General features: G+C 37.8%; 1 protein-coding gene across 2 annotated transcripts; it reads left to right on the top strand.

Moving 5' to 3' along the window:
- The first annotated feature begins 826 nt into the window (after positions 1-826).
- Positions 827-21,748, top strand: LD (Homeodomain-like superfamily protein). 2 transcript variants are annotated; one of them, XM_077368617.1, is made up of 13 exons: positions 827-1,301; positions 4,725-4,752; positions 7,126-7,256; positions 7,420-7,796; positions 7,888-7,981; positions 8,103-8,196; positions 15,510-15,639; positions 15,725-15,776; positions 15,867-15,910; positions 16,282-16,370; positions 16,880-17,386; positions 19,590-20,251; positions 20,338-21,748. In XM_077368617.1, exons 1-13 carry the CDS (start codon positions 1,116-1,118, stop codon positions 21,322-21,324), a joined length of 3,381 nt encoding a protein of 1,126 aa, XP_077224732.1. In that variant the 5' UTR covers positions 827-1,115; the 3' UTR covers positions 21,325-21,748. The 2 variants fall into 2 exon arrangements, with proteins under 2 accessions (XP_077224732.1, XP_077224665.1); XM_077368550.1 differs by having other exon boundaries at positions 7,123-7,256.
- Positions 21,749-22,317: the final 569 nt, after the last annotated feature.

Raw genomic sequence — 22,317 nt, 5'->3', positions numbered from 1 at the left:
ATATATATATATATATAACGAAGGAGTGCCTTTCAGTGCATGGAAACAGTTTAGTCCATGCATTGTACCAGCTTACTTGGCTGACTTGAACCATTGAACTGCATCTTTTTTACTTGCATCAATATCATCATAAATACTACAACCAAAGAGTTCTTTGATGACTTACATAATGAGCTGGATCTAGTTGCTGTGTGAATGGTGTAATACTTGGTTTACTAGTTTTCAGCTCCTAGCTACCTGAAGCAGTGGGAAGTGAGAGTGGGAACGGCAACACAAAGTCAAAAATAAGGTATTTGATAACCTGAAGCACATGGTAATCACAAGATTCTAAAATGGGAGTGGCACCCAAAAAATCATATGGAACCCTAATAATCTGAACCATATGGTTTTCACAACCCAAAAAAGAAAAAAATCATAGAAGATGGTTGGAACCCTAATAATCCGAACTATATGGTTTTCACAACCCAAAAAAAGAAAAATCAAAGAAGATGATTTGATTAGGGTTCTATTAGGGTTTTCAACAATTTGCAGATTTGCGAAGAAGCAACGAACTTTACAATCTCCCACTCCACACAGCGGCAAATAATGCCAATCAACAATTTACTAAAAGCCAACCAAGGCTGAACGATAGTATTCGAGCGATGATATTTTCACCCCCTCTGCATTATGCATGCGCTCCCCTTTATTTCACGTCAAAAAGCGTTATAGTTGCCCACTGTTCACGTCAAATCACGATATCAGGGGGCACATGCGTACCGCACGGGGGTGAAAATATCATCTCCCTAAAATTCCGTACCTAATAAATTCACAGATTTCTGTAGTTCGCGGCTGCTGTTACCGTTCATTGGAGGCTTTTGCTCTCTCTCTCTCTCTCTCTCTCTCTTCGTCTTTTCTCTCGAGAAGGATAGAGACCCTAACCCTAATTCTTAGAAACCCTAACCCTAACCCTCTACCTTGCCCTAACCCTAATTCTCATCATCTTTTCCCGAACTAGGGTTTATATCTCCGATCTAGGGTTTTCTCTTCCCATCCGCGAGTCCTAATGCTTGGATTCTCATCTCCTTCTTCACGATCCGAGACACCAGACTACAAAGATCTCATCTTTTTCACTGAGAATGGATATTACGAAGTTGAATTTGACGAGTTCTTTTATGGAACTCGATATCGGTACCTCTTCTGAGTCTTTTCAACGATTTTTGGATTCGCAAAAGGAGGTATTTCACAGCCAAATCGATCAGCTTCAAAAGATCGTCATTACACAATGCAAGCTCACGGGCGTGAATCCTCTCTCTCAGGAAATGGTACGTTGTTTTCTTGGCGAGGACTCTCTTTTTTGTAGTTTTAGGGTTTTGAATTAAAAATTGGGAGATTGGATCCTTTCTTAGATGGTGAGGTAGGTTTTGTCCTTGGAATGTTAGACTAGGGTTTGGAATGAACAATTATCAAAATGATTTGAATATTGGATTAGGTTTGATCATCTGTGTGTCTGTGTAACCTAGAAGGGTCTTTCACCAAGAAAAACTAGGGCTAATTCTCCTGTGCTTTTGTGGATTTCATTGTTTTTAATTGCAAATAGTTTTGCAGATTTGAGTTTAGATTAATAAATAAACTGTTTATGGCGCCCTTGTGAACAAATATGTTACTTTAGGAGGTGTTTAGTTCGGACACATTCCTGGTGATTTAATTTAAACCCTCAGCTGCGTTTGTACTTTGTATGTATATGGCATTTTGGCAAGTTTTTGGTTTGTGAGTTTGACATATTTGTTTGTGGGGATTTGCTAGGCAATTTTGGAAAATTAAAAAATATTCATGGCTCACTTTTCAAGTGAGAACAGCCACTGTAAATGAATAAGACAAAATCTGCTGCCAGTTGGCTGTTCTCTTGAAAAAGTGAGCCATGAAATGGGTTTTTGTGAAATTGCCTAGCAAATCTCTTGTATGTGATGCCTTGTGAATTGTGATTGTGGCTTGATTGCAATGATGGTATGGGTTTATTGTACTTAAACATTATGGTGACAGCGATGCTTGTGGTAATGTCGGTTACCTGTGATAACATTGAGTTAAGTTTTGATGGTGGCATGATTGCAATGATGTCATTGGTTGTTTATGTGTACTTGTGTTGGCTCAATTTACCTTGCAGACCATGACCCCGGTCATTATGATATTGCTAGGCTGTATGTATACCTTCTTTTTACTTGTCATATCCCACAGTATTGCCGATTATATATATATATATATGAGAAAAGTGTTGGCGCACCATTTTTTATGGTGCGCTTAAGTTGTTATAACGCCTCCCATTGGTGCGCTTTAGCGGGACCCAAACATTTAAACGAATGGGAGGCGTTATAACAACTTAAGCGCACCAAAAAAATGAGTTCTCTCTCTCTCTCTCTCTCTCTTTATATATATATATATATATATATACACTAGTAAAAACGATGCACGGGCCGACAAAGAACTGTACGGACCATGTCATAGGTTGATCCAAACCGTCCATGTGATGGAACACAACATAAATAGGTTGTGCCCCAAAAATCATTTCCATAGGCTGATCCTAGCCGTCCAATCTATAGAGGTTTCCATAATTCCTCTTAAATCAGACGATTAAGATCACCCTGTAGATTTTTTATTAAAAAACCATAAAGGAGGGGGTAAGATTGAAATTATGTGGCTTTAATGTGTGCATTTGTTAAAAAGCATAAAGGAGGGGGTAGGATTGAAAATATATGAGTTGAATGGGTGCATTTGTTAAAAAAAGTCAAAAAAAGTGATGTGTAATTCTCATAGAATTTTCCAAAAATTCAAAAAATTCTCTTCTTTTCTCTTCTCTTATATATATATATATATATATATATAGAGAGAGAGAGAGAGAGAGAGAGAGAGAGAGAGAGGTGTTCCTACACGATAATATGTTACATTAATATGTATATATTTTGTCTATGTCACATTAATATGTTGGATGGCTTGGTTTATGATCTTATTTTCATAATTCATCTTATCAATGTTTATTTGGCTGTTTCTGGTCTGCTTAGGTGCACCAGTGCACATTGTTTTGAAAATCATATGATTTACGATTCAAATCAAATCGTATGGATTTAGATGAGAAATGGATAGTTTGTTATTTATTCTTGTCTAAGATTTGTTTCTACTGTAATAGATATTTTTTATGATATATATATATATATATGAGAAAAGGGTTCCTGCGCTCGAGCGCAGATAGCTCATCTGCGCTCGAGTGCTGGAAACAGGGGTGGGGCCACATTGTGTGTGTGTGTGTGTGGGGGGGGGGGGGGGTGGTTGATCCTAAGCATTCATTTGACAGGCCCCATCATGGATGGGGGGTGTACCAAAAATCAGTTCCATTGGACCATCTTAGGGTGTCCATTTGTGGGGGAGAAAATGGACAGATACTGTTTGTCCACAAATCTGCCCATTTCCACCCCACAAATGGACACCCTATGGTGATCCAATGGAGCTGATCTTTGGTGGACACCCTATCCATGAAAGGGCCCATCAAATGAATGCTTTGGATCCCACCCACTCCCCCACCACCCCCGCCCCGCCCCCCAAATGTGGCCCACCCCTGTTTCTGTGCTCGAGCGCATTAACCCTTTTCTTTTATATATATATATATATATATGTGTGTGTGTGTGTGTGTGTGTGTGTGTGTGTGTGGATCTTATGGTTTACGAAACAATTATGATCCGACCCAATTTACGGTTTGATTCGAATTTTCAAACACTGCCTGTGCATGCATGTGCAGTCGGTTTGTTAGTTCAGTTAGGTGTTAGACTAATATCAATGTCATGTGTTAGACCAATATCCCTCACCGTTGTGTGTGGTAAGGTACATGAACATTATCTCATGTTCGCTCGTGTTAGACCAATATCCCATTTTGTCGTTTCACTTGTCACGTATTACTTCATGATTTGAATTGAGTTATATTTTGAAAATTTTCTTCCATATATACTTTTTCAGCCTCCTGATTAATTAATAAGGGCATGCCGCGTCAACTCAAGAGACTAGGTCATCAAGCGTGAGTTGATGCATCAGTTTTTGAACCATGCTTCATTTGAACCTAGAACTACAGTTTTCCACTGGTTTCCATGGTGGGGCCTCATTGAGAAGATCAAACGGTCTTAATTTTGACTTTCATTTAGTATTCAGCCCATTTCCATTCTAAATGCTAATGAGGCCTTGTGGGTTGCATCATTGTAGTTTTTAATCTCGGTGTGTGTTTTTGTAGTTCTTAATCTCATAGTCTGTTAAAGAATCATAATTGATTTTCTTGTTATTAGTATATATATTTTAAAGTACGTGCGTAGCCTAATATATTCATGAATTGCCTGTCCCTTTTTCAATATTTTACTTTTCTTTTCAAAGAATTTCATTTATAATTTTATAAAAAAAATATAAGTGTAATTTTGTCATAAAAGCTATTAATAATGCATACTTGGAAACGTGGCACAATGGGGAGGGGTGTCAGGGACATCAGTGAGACGAGCGTCTGTTTCTAGCAGCTTTCTTTTTTCAATTTCATGTTATTGCAGTTCTTGTTGTGGAAATAATGAATCAACACAAACATTATATAGCATGTTCCTTTTCTTTACTCAAACTATACAAATAATCTTTCAGTTAAATGCAATTCTTAATTTCTTATATGATCAAATTTTGAGTTTTTAATGTTGGAAACTCATTGAATTGATAATTGTTGTTAATTGCAGGCAGCGGGGGCATTATCAATAAAAATTGGTGAGTCATAAGGCATATTTGAATGGCATTGCTTAGCTTTGTGCAATTTGAACGGTTTAATTTGGAAGCCTTTTAATTTTCAAAAAAAAAAAAATAAAAAAAAATTGGAAGGCCTCTTTATTGCAATTAGAACAAGGTTCGAATTATTGGTTTCGGTAGATGTATCAGTTGCCAAAACAATCTGATACATAGATCGATTGATATGCCTAAATTTTGTTATTTTCTATCAAATGGTGCAAAAATAGATTGATAAATATGGTTTCCACTACAAACTACTTTCATGTTTAATATTTTTGCATATTTTTATGTAATTTATATTGTTTCTAGTGTGTTGGCAATCCCTGTCATTTCTACTTGTCTACTAATTTTCTGTCTACTATTGAACTAATAAGTCAAACCAAGTGAACTACTAAAAGAATTGACAAAATAAAAATTGACGGAAGAGGATGAAATATATTTCCAATTGAGGAAATAACAAATGCATGAAAGCAAGTGGGAACAGTAAGAAAAATATGATAAAGAACAATGAGAACACAAATAAAGAAAAGAAAAGAAAAATCACACATAGATCTAGGCCAAAGAATGTCGTATATAAAACTTGAGATTTTTTTTTTCAAAAATGGGAATGAATTGAAAAAAATACCGATGAAAAATGGGAACTTGGACTTGTAGATATATGGATTTAGGTCGAAGATATGTACATCTAGCTCAATGGAAGTTAAGCCTTAACAAATTAATTAAGAATGCAAAAAAAAAGAAAAGAAAAATCATTATGAAAACAAAAATGAAAAATATAGAAACATTTTAAAAAAAGAAACACATAGATGCATAAATTCATGGATCTAGCCTAAAAAACACCTAGAAGCATCAAACAATGAAGAAAAAACAAAACATATGTTACCTTTAAAAAACAAAAACAAAACATATGTTGAAGATTGATAAATAGGAAAAATAAAAAAAAATCAAAAGCAGAAAATAGAAAATATTGATAAACGACACAAAATCTCTCTAGATCACTCCAAAACAATGCATATTCAATGTATCATCATATCATGGACTTTTTCCATGATTTACAACTAATCTTAAAAAGGAAGCGGAGAAAATATTTACCTCTGTGGAGAAAATCCCCAAATTTACTATTTGTTGATCCCACTTTGATTTGTGTTAATGATATTTGTGTAAAGGTTAATAGAGAATGTTTGTACAACCTTATCTACAGAGAAAATAAGCTAATAGTAAAAAGTAATACAATAAATGAAAAAAAAGACTTAGGGTTGCTTTTGTATGTATCTGAGAACTCACTGGTTTTGAGACTGATATGTCTGCTATACACCTGCTATGGGTCTGATTTCAGTAGATACCGATGCCTGGTGGTCCACCTCTTATCGGACCCCTTGAAAAATGATACATATTGGCTTATATTTCAAGCCATCGAATGGCATCAGCTCCCATCCCACCCTTTGGAGCCACCGAGTCATTGCCTTTTTTGGAATAAATAAACTGCAGCAGGCACATTCCCTTTAACAACAAAACCCAGCAAGCAGCAAGCATCACTTACTAATAGGGCTAATGGGCAGCCCCTATCACATCTGGCATGTTAAGCGCCCTACCATCATGTATAAACCCTGTACCATTTCTTCCTGGATTATTTTTTACTTCTAGTTTTTGAATTGCTGACACCCTGTTAACTTTTCACTGATTTCTTTTAAATACTGTAATTGCCTCCATTTTTTATTTATAAATTACCAGAAATCACAGAAATCAAATGTTCTTGGTTCAAAATTTCAAATTCCTACCTCAGCCTGGCCTTTAAACAATGAAAATTATTTTAGTTAAAGTCCTTGTGATGTGGATATGTTTCTGTTTATGGGTGGTCTTTGTTAGTTATGCTTTGGAGTTTGGATATGTTTCTGTTCAGCATAGAACTTGTTCTTTAGCAGTTTGCAATTTTTCAGGCATTTTATTTTTCGCTTTCTGAATAGTAATATATACTTTATTTTCACCTTCTCAGTCTTCATATGAAAAAGTTTTTTTTAGTAATTTAAATAATAATTGAGTGTGTTTTCCAAAAGGACCTTCTGCCGTTGTAATCATTGCTAAATCATTTTGCAAAATGCATCTGCTCGGTTTCGATGAAGTTATTTAAACTCTTTTTTCATTTGGAGCATAGATCTAGTTTATTTCTGATGCATTCTCTTCTTGTTTCATTGTATTTACCTTCTATCACCCGTCCTCTTTTAGTCTGTTATTTTATCTACTCTTCCATTTGCCTCTTGCATTATTAGCATGATATTATTTGGCTCACAAACACTACTACTGATCTGGGTTTTAAGCTAATCTGACAACTAGCAAATACTATGTTTCTTTTAGCAGGAAAAAGACCCAGGGATTTGCTTAACCCTAAGGCTGTAAAATATATGCAGTCTGTCTTCGCTATTAAAGACACAATTAGCAAGAAAGAAACCCGTGAGATCAGTGCTCTTTGTGGTGTTACAGTTACACAGGTTGTTACTTTTCCAATATATTCAGTTATCTACAGCCTAAGTTTGTGTTTGATGTCTAGCTTGAAAAGTAAATGTCGACTTTTTAATTTTTTTTCCTGGAATTGCGTTGGCCATATCTTTCTAGATAAGCAAATAACTTGACTGGTCTGTCATTGCTATGCAGGTTAGGGAGTTCTTTGCAGGTCAGCGTTCAAGAGTGAGGCGGCTTGTCCGCTTGTCACGGGAGAAAGCAATTAGATTTAATGCATCTAAAGCTTCTCCTGATGGTTGCTCCATTGAGTTCACTCATGCCGTGCCTGTTAGTGATCAGGTCCCTGTGAACTCTGTGGACCCTAAGAATGTGAACTCTGTGGACCCTAAGAATGTTGAAGAAGCCCCGAAATGCTCATCACAGGAAGAAATTATCCCCGGCCTTGACTCCGCTGATAAAAATTTTCATGAAAACATTTTCATTTTAATGAGGAAAGAGGAGACATTCACAGGGCAGGTGAAGCTGATGGAGTGGATTCTGCAAACACACAATTCTGCAGTCCTATATTGGTACTTCAATGCCTCATTTCTGAGTTTGGGCTGATAATGTTAAAATGTCGCTTCTATAACTTGATGACAGACACCCTCCAATATTTTCCAGGTTTTTAACTAAAGGTGGTATAATGATTTTGGCGACATGGTTGAGCCAAGCAGCTCTTGAAGAACAAACAACAGTCCTACTGGTCATTTTTAAGGTGTATTTTTATTGAATGGTTAATATTAAAAAAAAATATTCAAATTTTTTTTATTGCATGGTTGGTTCATCATATGCTTCATCTAATATAAAACTTACACTAGGTTGTAATGATTACACAGGTCCTTTCTCACCTACCATTGCGTAAAGCATTGCCAGTACAGATGTCAGCTATACTGCAAACTGTTAACAGGTTGCGATTTTACCGGTCATCAGGTGTGGTTTTTTAATATCTTTATCTTGGGGTTTTTGGTTTTCTTTTATTTTTGTTTTTCCCTTTTAAACGATTATCATCTATTTTTGTTGTTGTTTGAAGTTCTCTTGGTAACTGTTTAATGCATTTGTTTTGTTATCGAAGTCAATATTAGGGTTTTGCAAGGCAATTTTGCGGAAACCCATTTCGCGGCCCACTTCTGCAAGAGAGAACAACCACCCCAGGGGAATTAAATGAATAAAACAAAATCTGCTCAAATGTGCGACCGTGTGGCGATTTTCTCCTGCAAAAGTGATCTGCGACATGGCTTTGTGCAAAATTGCCGTGCAAATCCCTAACTAAAATATTTTGGTGCATATTATTAGTCTAGGATCAGCCCATTTTATTATTATTTGTCCGTAATCCCATTTCCATTTCTCAGCCTTAAAAAAGGTTCTCTTGAGTTGCTTACAGGAGTGAAGCAGGAATCATTCAAAAAAAAAAAAACATTAGTGAAGCTTGAAGGATATTTTTACTCTTTTGATGCATATTTAATTGATTTGAAAGCTCTGGCTACATCATTATTAATAACAAATATCAATTGCTTAAAGTTAACTAAGAGTGGTTCCCATCCAATCTATTCAACAAACTTGAAGTTCGCTCGGTATAAAATGTCCCTATAAATAATGGAAATGTAAACATGAGTACAAATATAGAGAAAACAGTACTGTATATGCCAAGGATTTGGCTGATGGCTTAGCCAAATTAGGAGCTTCTAGCGAATCATTTTATATGGGGCAATCCTTACCCCTTGAAGTGCACATGTAATCCATAAGTATTAAATAAAATTGTTATCTTCATAAAAAAAAGTAGAAATATAGAGAAAACAGTATTGTATTAGTCCCACTCCACTGGACTGCGTAAGTTTGGGTCATGAAAAGTGCTTTCCTCCCAGCTACCGAAGGACTGTCACCTCCATTTATATCTGGCAATGACTTCGTAATATGGATAAGGCCTGGCAGTTTGGAATGTCAGGACCATTCCAGCTTTCTATCATTTTTCACTGCTTATTTTTCAGTAATGTTTTCTTTACTTGGCGCAACGGTAAGATTGCTCCCTTGTGATTTGGTGGTCATGGAAACAGCCTCTCTGCAAAGCAGGGGCAAGGCTGCGTACATCTAGCCCTCCCCAGACCCCGCAATGGAGGGAGCCTTCTGCACTGGGCCGGCCTTTTTTTTTCCTTTACTGTCAAAAAAGAGGGAAATGTCATGACCATTAACTGGGACGCCAATAATCTCAATAATTTGGAATTGATATTGGCCAATCTAAATTTACAATATTTGGTAGTGAGGAATATATCTAGTGCAGCTTGTGCCCAAAAAATCCAAAATACAATGAATATCTATGCTGAGTTGCTCGTTCAGGTTTGGTGTGGAACTATCTGAAAGACCTATGTTGAGATACCCAGCCAAACAGTTTGTTGCACGAAGGGAAGGGGTAGCTGGAACCGTGAGGAAGTGACAGTTCTGAGGTTCCCAGTGGGACTGGGGCAACGGTTAATATGATTCCATCCCTAAAGCCCTGTTTGGATTGCAGAAATTGTTTGGAAGGAAAAATATTTATAAATTTCTTACTTTTTTTTACACATAAAAGGATGACTTGAACCAAAACTATTCTCTTTTTAGAGGGACCTTCGATTTATGATAATATCCCTCTAAATTAATCAATTCTCTAAATCGTGAAAAGAAAAGAAATTCCAAGAAGGATTTTTCCATTAGAAATGTTTTTCTTGCAATCCAAACAGGACTTAAAGTCGCGCAACTTTACTTTTATTTTTTTCAATTTTTTCTTATCGTCTTCATATATTTAACAGAAATAGAGAATTTTATCATGTTTTGATAATTGTGTAATTATTGGGTTTGCAGCATGGTTTCACCATTGTCTTTTGCAATTCCAATATCTGCACTCTATGCATAGACAAGTGTGCTGAGAAGGATGGTCGAGACTGTCGATCTGATGCGCCACATCGTGGATCGAGCATAGACCAAAAATACAACATTTGGATGAACCCGGCCTTCAAAACAGTAGCCTAGATATGGGCTGCTAATACTAGAATGGCCAACCATATACACTCAGGCCCTGTTCGTTTCAGATTATGACGACCGATTGTCAGTCCTAAACCTATTATTGGACTCAAATTTAAACGTAATTTGAGCCCAATAATAGCTTTGGGGCTCACAATCGGTTGTCATAATGTCAAATGAACAAGGCCTCGATGGGAAGACTTTGCACTGATTGTGTTATTAGGATTGTTCAATTCTGTATCCTTGGACTATGGCCAAATCCACATAATGGTTCACCATCCATGCTCGTGGTCACCCCAGTACCCCACATCTGTGTTGCATGGATTCAAATTTACATGTCAGGATCTGACATGGATTCGATATGTTAGATTCGGCACTCCAAATTGTGGGATCGAATCATGCAAAGGCTTTAATAACCTTTGCCTGACCATTCGCTTCCTGCCTTTTTTAACCGAAAGAGCTCAACACTTCATGATGCATTTTCCTCGATTCCTGCCTTAGGTCTGGGCTCACAATCGGTTCATATAATCTCAAACGAACAGGGCCTCAATGGGGAGACTTTGCACTGATCGTGTTATTAGGATTGTTCGATTCTGCATCCTTGGACTATGTCCAAATCCACATGATGGTTCACCATCCATGCTCGTGGTCACCCCAGTGCCCCACATCTGTGTTGCATGGATTCAGATTCACGTGTCAGGACCCAACATGGATTCAAGATGTCAGATTCGGCAAACTCCAAAAAGTGGGATCGGTTCGGCGATTTTTTATAAAATTAAATTAAAAATGTATATATCATGAAAAATTTGAGGCCGGAGGGTCGAGGCATTAGGGTTTTTATTAAGAGAGTTGAAGAAGAAGGAAGAAGGGGGAAGTCAAAGTTCTCTAAGACCGCTCTACTAACTCCCGATCTGGCAGGTCCATTCACATTGTTATTCACCGATCTCTTGATGTGTTGAAACCTATGATTTGGCCAACTCTTTGAATTTATTGCCAACACCCGTGTCGTTTCGGAAGTGTCGTGTCCGACACGACACCCGTGTCCACGCGTGTCGACACTCCTTTAGACTCTTTGGAATGTATTGCTTTAAGTGTGAGTAACTTTGTATGTTTGTATGTTTGTATGTGTACGAGTGTGACACTATTTCTAGATTCTTAGGGGTTGCCATGTTAGATACCTTGTATCCGTGTCAAAACTTAGCACATGAATCCGTGTCCACAAATTATGGTCATATGTATTTTCTATTTTGGCCGTGTCCCCATTTCTAAATTTTGGGAGTTTGCCGTGTCCTACGCTTCGTGTCCGTGTCTACACGCGACACTCGTGTCTGTGTCCACAAATCATAGGTTGAAACTGAACTTTGAAGTCTGCAACCTGCTCCTAAATCTCGTCCACCATGGCATCAAATCTCTAGGGATGGATGGACTCTGCTCTTATTAAAAAAAGAGTTAAGAAGAAAAACGGAACCCGCAATCACTTGGCTCCCAGCAACAAAACGACCAGGTTTACCCAGAGAGGCGACCCCCTATCTCTCACCACAGCCTTCGCCACGAAATACGAGAAATAATCGACGAAGAGCTAAGAGGAAGAAAACGTGTTTAAAGGGACAATATACAATATTTGCATTTTAAAAGAGACAATGATTTGTCGGATTCGTTCGAAAGTCTGGATTTGTGCGGGACACTGCTTCAAGAAGAATCCAGCTGTGTCCCATGCAAATCCATGTCCGAAATACTTGTTGACATGAATTCGGCATAAAGGGGCAAAGAATCGATGCAACACAGCCCAACTTATATAATGCTTATGTTGATGGCAGGCCATGTCGCAAGCCAAACTAGCACTTGCCATTGTTTATATTTTGTTGGGGTTTCAAATCTCTTTACTTAAACCTATTGTAAAAGCAATAACCCATGGTTCTAGAAGGAATCTTCGTCTCTGTGCTTTGTACTATCTCTTTCCTCCTTTATATTTGTTTCGAAACTAACTAATGCTAGAAAATTTAGTTTTGATCATTATATCTTTAACCCACAATCAACCTTTTCTTTTTCTCCCAATTTTTTACCACTCTAGCACCCTAGAAAAATTTGGCAGAAAATTCAAATGAAAGTCACAAAAATTTCAACAAATAACATAACTTGACTACCCAAATTGTTGCAGGAAAGCTTTTCTAGCAAGAAATAATAATCAGATTGAAACTAGAATGATCTTAATATTTTTAATAATAATTTTTTTTAATCAGATCGCCATTCTACCTATTCCAAAAGCATCACACCTAAATCAAGGATAACTCGTTGATTTGGTAGCATCGGACTATCAATAGTGTAGCATTACACATCATGATCGTTGTAGAATTTTTCTACACGAATATCTGGCTTCACACTCAAAGCGAAAACAAAATTTATTCTGATATTAAAAGCTATAAAAAATTTACAGCAAAAGGAACTTACATAACTTCCCAACCTTGTAAAACGCTAAAGCCAAGATTATGGAAAAAAAAAGAGGTTATGAAAACCAGAATCGAATCATAAATCGTAATAGGGTTTGAATCGTATCTATTCGTAAATCAGATCCTAAATCATAAGATTTTTTCAGATTTATATATATAAAAAAAAGGGCATCCAAGTGCATGAGGCTCCCGCCATTGCTGGGTCCGGGGAGGGCTAGATGTATGCAGCATTACCCCTTTTTTGAAGAGAGGCTGTTTCCGTGACTCGAACCTGTGTCCACCAGGTCACAATGGAGCAACCTTACCGTTGCACCAAGGCTCGCAACGGTAAGGTTTATATATAAAAATGAGAAAAAATATAAAAAGGTAAAAAATAAGAATAAAATGAGTAATTATCTATTTTCCATTTGAAACTATTAAATTAAATATAAAATTCCATGATTAGTAATCCGAATCACAAACCATATTCATCACACTAAAAATTACTAAACAAAGCACAAGCACATACTCAAATCTATAATAATCATCTTGCAAAGAAATGTCAGCAATAAACAAAGCATTTTGAAATGATTTTCATTTTGGAATCACTATCAGTTCTCAAAATCCAAAATAGATAGAATCGTAAAATTCATAAAAAGAATCGTAAAATTCGTAAAAATCGCATGATTCAAAATCAAATCGTACTTGAATCGTAAGATTTTTACGAAAAAAAGATTCTTCGTTCGATTTGAATCGTTCAATCCACGTATCGATTTGAATCGTAAGATTCAAATCGTAAATCGTAAGATTTTAATAACAAGAGCTAAAACCAAGAAAAGTCCATCACTATAAAACTTTTCACAAAAAAAAAAAAAGGCTTTAAAAGGTGGCGTAAATTTCAAGGTTTTGCCGCACAACACTAATTCTATGTTACATGGATAGGGTTTACAAAATCCACTTAAAATAACTTTTATACATTTTATAATACCCAAACTACCTGTGAGAAATATTGAAACAAAGAAAGAGAAGACCCTTACGCCAAGTTTACGGCCGGCTGCCAACCTGACGCCAACCCTCCTTTATCTTGGCTTGGGATAGGCTTTGAAAAACACATGCGGAGTTTTTAATGACAAAAGACATAAAACATAAATTAAACCAACAAAGATGTTGGCCATTCTCAAGCACAAATACTATTCAACATATCTTCTACACTCTCCCGCAAGTTGTGTATATCCGGCATGCTTAACATGGACTAAATCTTCTTGAGTTGAACTCTATTGGGGCCCTGGTGAACATATTAGCTAATTGACTGGAGGATCTTATGAACGGAGTAGAGATGAGAGATGTGATCTTGGAAGCAACCTTCTCTATAATGAAATGACAACTATTTCAATATGTTTAGCTATTTCATGAACAACTGGGTTGTTGGTAATGTGTGTTGTGGCTTGGTTAGCACAAAATAACTGCTTCAGTTCTTTAACACGAGATCCTAATTTACCCATTAGGTTCTGAAGCCACATTAATTCACTTGTGGTAAGGGTCGTTTTCTAGTATTCAGCTTCAACAGCTGATCTGACAACAACTCTTTGCTCCTTACTCTTCCAGGTGACAATGTTTCCCCCAACATAGGTACAATATTCCCCCATAGAGTTTCTATCTAGGGAACACCTTGCTCAATCCGCGTTGGAATAAGCTTCGTCACTGAGATGACCATTTGCTTTATACAAGATACCTCTTCCTTGGGGCCTGTTACATACTTCAGGATACAGGTACAACTTTCATATGTGGGACTCGAGGAGTTTGTATGAATTGACTGACAACACCAATGGTATGGAAAATGTCGGGCCTCGTAATGGCGAGGTATATGAGTTTACCAACTAGTGGTCTGACCTTTATGGGTTAAAACTTTGCCTTGTTCATCTATTTTCTTGTTGGGATTTATTGGTAAGTCAACTGGGTTGGTGAACAATAGGTCCTTCTCAGATAGAAGATCTCGGGCACACTTCCTTTGAGACAAATTTATTGCAGCTGTAGACTATGCAACTTCAATGTTAAGAAAATAGCGAAGGTGTCTCAAATCCTTGATAAAGGAGCTTTACTGTTTGAAATCCTTCAACCTCTCAATTCTAAATGTGTCACTCCCTATGAAAATGGTATACAGCTTTATTACAGCTACCTGTAAATTCTAACTTTGGCACTCCCTGTGACCACGATTTCATCCACACAAACAATAAGGATTATATGACATTATGACCATCTTTAGTATGTCGAACAAACACCAAATGGTCAACTTCACTTTGACACAACCCATCTTCAGTATCTGAGCCTAACGTTTTAAGAATCTGAAACCTTATATGTAGTCGACACCTTAAAAACTGACATGTCATACAGTATTTACCAATAGAAAATCAATACAGTTAGTTTTGGGAATGTAGTTCCTTGGTTTGAACTTTTTCTTGACCTCTTTGACTTTAGTTAAACAGAGCATGCAAAGCAATTCCGTAGCCACACAAAGTACATAACAGGCCACCAACATGTTTACCTGAGGAAAAAAAACAACTTCGACTTACACTGTTATAGGAATTTATGGAGGAACATTGACTAGTTTGTTCTATTGTGATGTTGAAATTACTTGAAAGTCTTTTAATTATGTCTCTAAAATGACATTTAGTCTTACCATTGATCAAATTTGAGGTTTCCAGTTGGATATGTACTCTTGAAATGGCCTTGTATATGCAAACAAAGTTCATTTATGTTTTACTTTTAATTCTCTTGCAACTCTCACTGTAGCCTTTCGAAAACTCATTTATCTGATTTGAAGATCAGACATATCAAACAGGGCAAAAGTTCTGTTATCAAGATGGAGCAAACTGTTTGATAGAAGCCAGCCTCTGAAGAAACCATCTTTTTCAAATTCCCCTGTTGATCTTCAGAAAGAGATAATACGGAAGAAGAGGCATGTGAAATCTTCACTGCTTTTCCTTAAAATTTTCTTCATTTTTCGGATCCATTTCTAATAAGGTTTTTTTTTTCATGTACAGGATCAATGAAATTCTCAGTGACGAGTCATGGCAATCAAAAATTGATTTTCCTGTAAATTCCTTTTGTTTATTAATTTCTAAATGTAACCAATGGGTCCCGTGCTAACCTTTCGATTTTGTGAACTTCTTTCTTGCTTTACAGGAGGATATCCTTGCTATTAGTACCGATACTTCCGAAAGCTCCAGGTATTCTATTGAGTTAGCACCACAGTTAGCAAAAACACTGTTTTTTCATTTTAAACTCATTTTAATGGTTTGCAGTTGAAAACTCTGTTTTAAATTTTTACAGTAAAAAAAGGAGAACATTTTAAACACATTTAAAGCACCTTTTAAATTACAAAATTTTAAATGCATTATTTTGCGTTTCTGTATTTTTTTACTACGTTTTTTTGAACCAAAACCGTATTAAACTCGAATTTTTGCCGTCCCGTTTTATTGCCGAATCACGTTTTGCTAACTATGGTTAGCACCGGTTGAAACTAATCATTACAATTTAAGTCTTAAAGATATTCTCTTTTCCATTCTAGTGAAAGACAACAACAATTCATTTTGTTCAGGAAATTGGAGTCCGCACAGGCAATAAAGCTGCGTCTAGCACCCTCTGATGATTCAAATAAGAAGCAAGTTCGAATTATTTCTTCCCCACGTATCCTTCTGCCGCGACGTGTTCAGACTTGAGTTGTAATACCATTAGGCACAGGATGGAATTTGACGCCGTTGATTTGTCTTCATGAAATGTTCCCATTACTTTGCAAACTCTAAGGGCACATTTGGCTATTGTGAATTCTTTTTCTTGGAATATACCCAATGGTGAGGGATGGTGGGAGAGGCATAGATACCAGAGGGACTGAATGAGGAGAGGGCAAGAAAAGCCTGAAAAACCAGGATACCAAAAACTTTGCTCAAAATACGATCGACTTTTTCCTTATCCACTTCTCACCCTCAAGGCCCAACTCATACGTGCCCTCTCAAGTCTCTTTCCTTCTCCCACCTCCCCTACCCCTCTCTCACCACTTACAGGCACTAATTTATAATGAAAAAAAAAAAAAAAAATCCTGGCTGCCCGACATGGCCTAAAGGTTTTCTTGTTGTTTAGGAAGTTTTTTTTTTTTTTTTTTTTGGCTGCATTGAGTTTCATTCCTTAATGAGGTACAGAAACCAAAGAACGCAGAAAAGTTTTATTGGTGGAACAGAGTGGCCGTAAAACTGCAGGCAGAACTGTGCCGGTTGCTAGAACAGCAGCTGCAAATCAAGGCCGTCCAATGTCATCTGATGATATCCAGAAGGCAAAAATGCGTGCAATTTTCATGCAGAGCAAGTATGGGAAAGTCACTAAATCTTCCGATGGAGGTCGCCCACAAAGAACTGAAGGTTTTAAATTATCGTCTACTTCTCAGACCAGTGATGCACAGCTGGTGTCTAAATCATTACAACCGAAAAAAGAGGAAGGTATATCTAATGCTTCTGAAACAAGCAGTGCACTGCCGGTTTCTAAAACATTTGAACCGGTAAAAGAGGTAGATAAAGAACCTTTAGAGTTCGGCTTGACAACTTTGCAAAACCTGCTGGAAACTTCCATTGATTCAAAGTCGAAGTCAGTCCTTCAGGAACCTTTGTGGGAGAAGTTGAAGAGGCATGCAATTCCATGGCAGATGCCACCAGGTACATTTGTTTTGTTATTGTTTTTATTTTTCTTTTTCTTTTTCTTTTTTCATCTGTCCCTTTTTCCATTTCAAATTATTTTTCGCTGCAGAATTAACGATCTTTTAAGAAAAATAATTCACTTTATGAACTTGCCATAAACATCACTTGCTTAACTAACATCGGGGTGATACGTGTAGTGTATCTGTGGAGCATTGAATCTGTTAAGGTATAAAAGATTGAATAGTGTCATCTCAAACAGCTTAAGCTTCTGGAGTAATTGGTCGTTTTCACATGGTACAAGAGCAAAAAAACTGGGTTCAAAACTCCTTGATATTAAAAATCCACATGTAACAGCCAATCCGAAAAAGAGGCCAACTGTGCCACGTGTAGGCCAACCTTAAAGAGGGGCCACACGTGAGGGGGAGTTAAGTATAAAAGATTACATAACGCCATCTCCAACAGCTTAAGCTTTTGGAGTAATTGGTTGTTTCACAGATTCAATGGATATATACTGTATTGCTGTACCTTTCAAAATAATAATAATCATATTTTATCCTCTATGGCGTTTTCAGTTATTGTTGTTTCATATGCCAATACTACATAAATTTTCAAAAAAAATAAAAAAAAATGCCAATACTTTATGCTATTTAAGCATTCAGTATTGGTGATCCCGACACCATAGGCCGATAGACTTTTTTCAAAGCTTTTGTTGTTCACTTCGCCTTTTGCCGTGGGAAGCTGGGTCTGATCCCTTGTTGCTTCTGCGTAAGAAATTTCGAAGGTCAATTGAAATGCAAGATATACATTTCAGCGGACAATAATATGACAAAATTGTAATTTTGATTAACTCATTTAATGGGAATGTAGTGTAGTGTTCTCGAGTGCACCAACCGTAGGGTGCTCACGAGAAGCCAACTGTACATGTGGGGACGTGCCGGTTGATCATTACCATTCAGATTTTTTTTTTGAAAGTTGACATATTTCATTAATATTCAGAAAGCATTCGGGACCAGGAGTCCCAGCCTGCAATGCAAAATATTAAGTACCATTCAGATTATTGCTTTCAGAATGGATTGTTCCAAATATTGCACAGATCAGATATCCTAATCCTCAGATAATTGGGTTTTTACCTGTTGAATTTGGACGATTGCCAATTTTTCCTTGAGTTTTTATTTGCAAGCCACTGATCTGACGCATGGAGTCGTCTGGTTGGTGAAGTTTTTGGGCAATTGCCCATCAACAGTTTGACCCTGCAATTGGTTTCTTGCTTGTGCAATGCTTGTGGTAGGATGGCTGTTCAAGGGCACCTAAGCACTTTTAAAGAGGGGTGAACTTTAGACCACTGCAACATTTTCACTTAATCAGGAAATATGCAAAACTGCACCTTTTGAAAATGATGAGACAGATCATAAACTCATTAACCATGAAATTAGATTCAAAATATCTTCCCTAATATCTTCCCTGTAAAGAGTGGTAAATTATTAGTTGGGCTTTCTAAGGTGGCAAACATACTTGGTTTCTCTCTCCTTTTTGCTTTTCTCTGGGCAAGTTGGGGAAGGGAAAAGGAATGGCTGTCAAACATGGCCACATTCCATGTGGCGTAGACAGCGACCCCACAAGTGCTGACCTGTGCAATCTGTAACTGTTCTTCAAGCTAAAAAGTTCAATTTTTTCGCATCTATGTGGATTTTATGCTTGTTTGATGGTGGCTTTTTTTTCTAAGTGATTCCGTCCCGGAATCTAGTCACTGACCAGATGCATTGTGAAGGTTTTGGTGCCTTTAACCTTTTATCCGCGAAAAGAAAAAAAAATGAAATGAAATCAAGGAATGGTGGGGATGGGGCTGCTTCAGAAGAGCCCAATTCATGCTCGGTTAGAAATTTAGTTTGGTTGTGTCCTAATTACAGCAGTATGATTGGAGTTTTACTGATTAAGAAAATCCCTGGTAACATTCAGTAAACCTCCATTATTTGAACTAAAATAGGAAAAATTACTTCTGGTTAAGAGCAATGTCAAATATACAATAATTTCCCAGAAAGAGTATTTTCTTTGTTTTATTTTTATTTTTCTTGCTTCCACAAAACAATGGAGATGGATTTTTTTCTTCTCTCGGGCAAATTTCTCTGTTACAAGAAAATTTTAATCTTGTGAAGCATAGCCAACTTTTCAAGTTTCGTCGTCTGAGGAATTTCTCCATTTCTCCACGAATTCTTATTTGCAGAGCTGATGATCAACCCTTCATGGAGATTCGCTGCCGGAGACAATAGCAAAGAAGTTGAAATTCAGACCAAGAGAATCCAAAGGGAGAGGGAAATTATCTACTGGAAAACCCAAGACATCCCATCTGATCCAAAGGAACCATGGGATGTGGAGATGGATTTTGATGACAGTTTAACGCCTGAAATACCGACTGAGCAGCCACCAGATGTTGAAGTTTCATCGGATGTTCATGTTTCCGAATCTTCTCCTCGTATTGACAGAGATAGCACCCCAGGGACATCTACAACTACACCAATTCCATTCAGTGATGGAAATTCAGAGCCCGATTTTGAATTGCTTGCGGTGCTACTCAAGAACCCAGAACTGGTCCTGGCTCTGACTTCTGGCCAAGGCAATAGCTTTTCGAGTGCAGAGACGGTGGCTCTGCTGGATATGCTTAAGTCTGGTGGTGTTGGGTTGGCGGGAAATCCCACAGAAAAGTCAGGTGGTGTTGGGGGTTTAACTGGAATTTTAAATGGGCTGGCGGGAAATGCAACCGAAAGGCCAGGTGGTGTTGGCTTGTCAGGAATTTTAACTGGGTCGGCAGAAAAGCCAGGATTTCCCTCAGACAAGCCAGAACCGATGTCTCTTCCATCCCCAACTCCTCCCTCTGATCCTGTTATGGTGCGCCTCTGATTTGGACAGTTTGTTGGGATATGCCTTAGTTTTTTTTTCCTGTTTCGTTCTAACAAAGGCTTTTTAATTTGCAGAGGTGGAAGCTGGAACCACCAGTATCAATGCCGGAAATCCATGGGAAACCAACAATCGCACAGTTTCTTTTGGCAAGTAACAGAGAGGGTGGTGTTTCTTCGGCAATACCATTGCCGGAAAAGCTTCAGACTCCGAGTAGTAGCTCCTCATCAATGTTGCAATTACCAATTACCATTGATCCATTGCAACGGACTCCAGTAATCAATCCTTCGCTGGAAAAGCTTGCCCCCCTCAATCCAACACTGTCACATCTAAATCCCATTCCAATGTCCAACAGCTTTCCATCCCAAAATCTAACCCCAACGCCACCAGAAAGTCGATTCCAACCTAATTATCCATCCCAACATCAACTTCAGGCCACTTTCTCTTCATCAATACCTATTTCAGTTACAGAACCCAACTTACGCACAAAGAATTTCCCATTAACTAGCCCTCCCCTTCTAAGCATTACAATCAACAGTTCTCTATCACAACAGGCTCAGGCCCAGGGGCCGGAAGGTTTGAATTTTGGACAAATAACCAACCAAAGGCCCTCACCCACACCAATTCTTTCAAATCCTTCAAAGGAAAGACCCCTTACTCATCCTTCGTTGGCACCTTTGTTACCAATCCCATTGAGGCAACAGCAACAAGCACAGCCACAGTCTTTTCAATGGCCCCAAAATTCGTCCACAACTCGTTTCTCAGTAGGCCAAATGACAAACCAAAATAATTATAATTCTCTCGCCGGAGGTCCCATTGGATTGTTTGGAGGACGAACCCAGTTCACAGGCGAGCCGGAGCTCGAATCGTGGAGCCCGGAAAGGAGTCCTACAAGGTCTCCTGAGTTTCGGCCTAACCGGAACTTCCCTGAGCCAAGAAGGGACTTTGGCCGAAGTAGTAGACCGGAATGGCCAAGGCATCGGACTTCCGGCGGCCGTCGTGACCATAGGCAAGATAATAGAAGATGGCGCGACCGTGACCGGAGCCGGGACCGGAGGTATTGAGTCTATTTTCCGGCCGGTGAGAATTGCCTGTGTAGGTCATGAATATGGTTACAATCCGTTTAAAAGAGATGTGAATAGGGTCCCTTATTTTGGGTGGCAGTTAGAGCACCTTAATAGAAGCAGATATGGCCAAAGTTTTTTTGGTAGAGTGAGGAGTGCCATTACCAAAAGCAAGGGAGTTTGAAGATATCATTTCCTAATCTTAATTTCACATTCGTACATCTTTTAACAAGTAATGATGAATGAACCCTATGGGCTTGGACACACAAGAGGCGACCGTAGGTGGATCTATGAGAAAATAATCAACGGTTCACTTTGTTGTGCAGAGGCCTGTTTATTGTTGGGGTATGGCCCACCCATACTGAGGCCCATTGAATAATCCGATAATATAAAGAAGTTATCAAGGGCAATTTCGATATAGAAAAAATCTCCTGAAATTCTTCTTTCCATTAAAAATAAATATTCCATGGAAAGACACATTCCAATGTTCATCAAAAATGAATTTTTCCAAGAAAAAAAGGATATTTTTGGATTATGGTAAAAGTGGAAAACGAGTTAGCCAAACTCTCTCTATCAACAAAAGATTCCCATATTGAATAAAGGTTTTTTGCTGGGGTCCATTGCAGAAGGCATTTCTTCGCTAGTCTGTTGCATGTCAGACCAGCCACCTCGTGAATGAAGACAAAAGTTTTTCATTGAAAATAAGTATTCCATGGAAATTAAAATCCCACCGGGTTGCAAGGGAGTTGCAATTTTCATTGAAAGAGTGGATTTTTTTTGGAAACAAAATTCTATGAAGACTTTACCCAAATATTGGATAATTCATTTTAAAAGGAAAAAAAAAATATAATCCAAACAGCTCCTACATTTCCTTGGCCTTGCTATGGATGGTCTATGGAGCAAAATTCACTGCCATTGGATGATTCTAAGTTTCTAACCCTCAATGGCCACTAAATGGAGAGAGAAAATGATGATGTAATTGTGTGTATTCAT

This window comes from Tasmannia lanceolata, unplaced genomic scaffold (genome assembly GCF_043159265.1).
Source record: "Tasmannia lanceolata isolate RefF3 unplaced genomic scaffold, GAP_Taslan_0.1 ptg000002l, whole genome shotgun sequence".
NCBI classification, from domain to species: Eukaryota; Viridiplantae; Streptophyta; class Magnoliopsida; order Canellales; family Winteraceae; genus Tasmannia; species Tasmannia lanceolata.
The sequence above is the reverse complement of the archived record's forward strand: the minus strand, read 5'-3'. Positions and strand labels throughout refer to the sequence as shown.

Excerpts from the sequence above, each read along its gene's own strand:
- LD (XM_077368550.1), top strand. The coding sequence starts at position 1,116 with ATGGATATTACGAAGTTGAATTTGACGAGTTCTTTTATGGAACTCGAT. Across the intron at positions 4,753-7,122 it reads GGCATTATCAATAAAAATTG|CAGGAAAAAGACCCAGGGAT; the intron begins GTGAGTCATAAG and ends TGTTTCTTTTAG. Across the intron at positions 15,911-16,281 it reads GATACTTCCGAAAGCTCCAG|GAAATTGGAGTCCGCACAGG; the intron begins GTATTCTATTGA and ends CATTTTGTTCAG.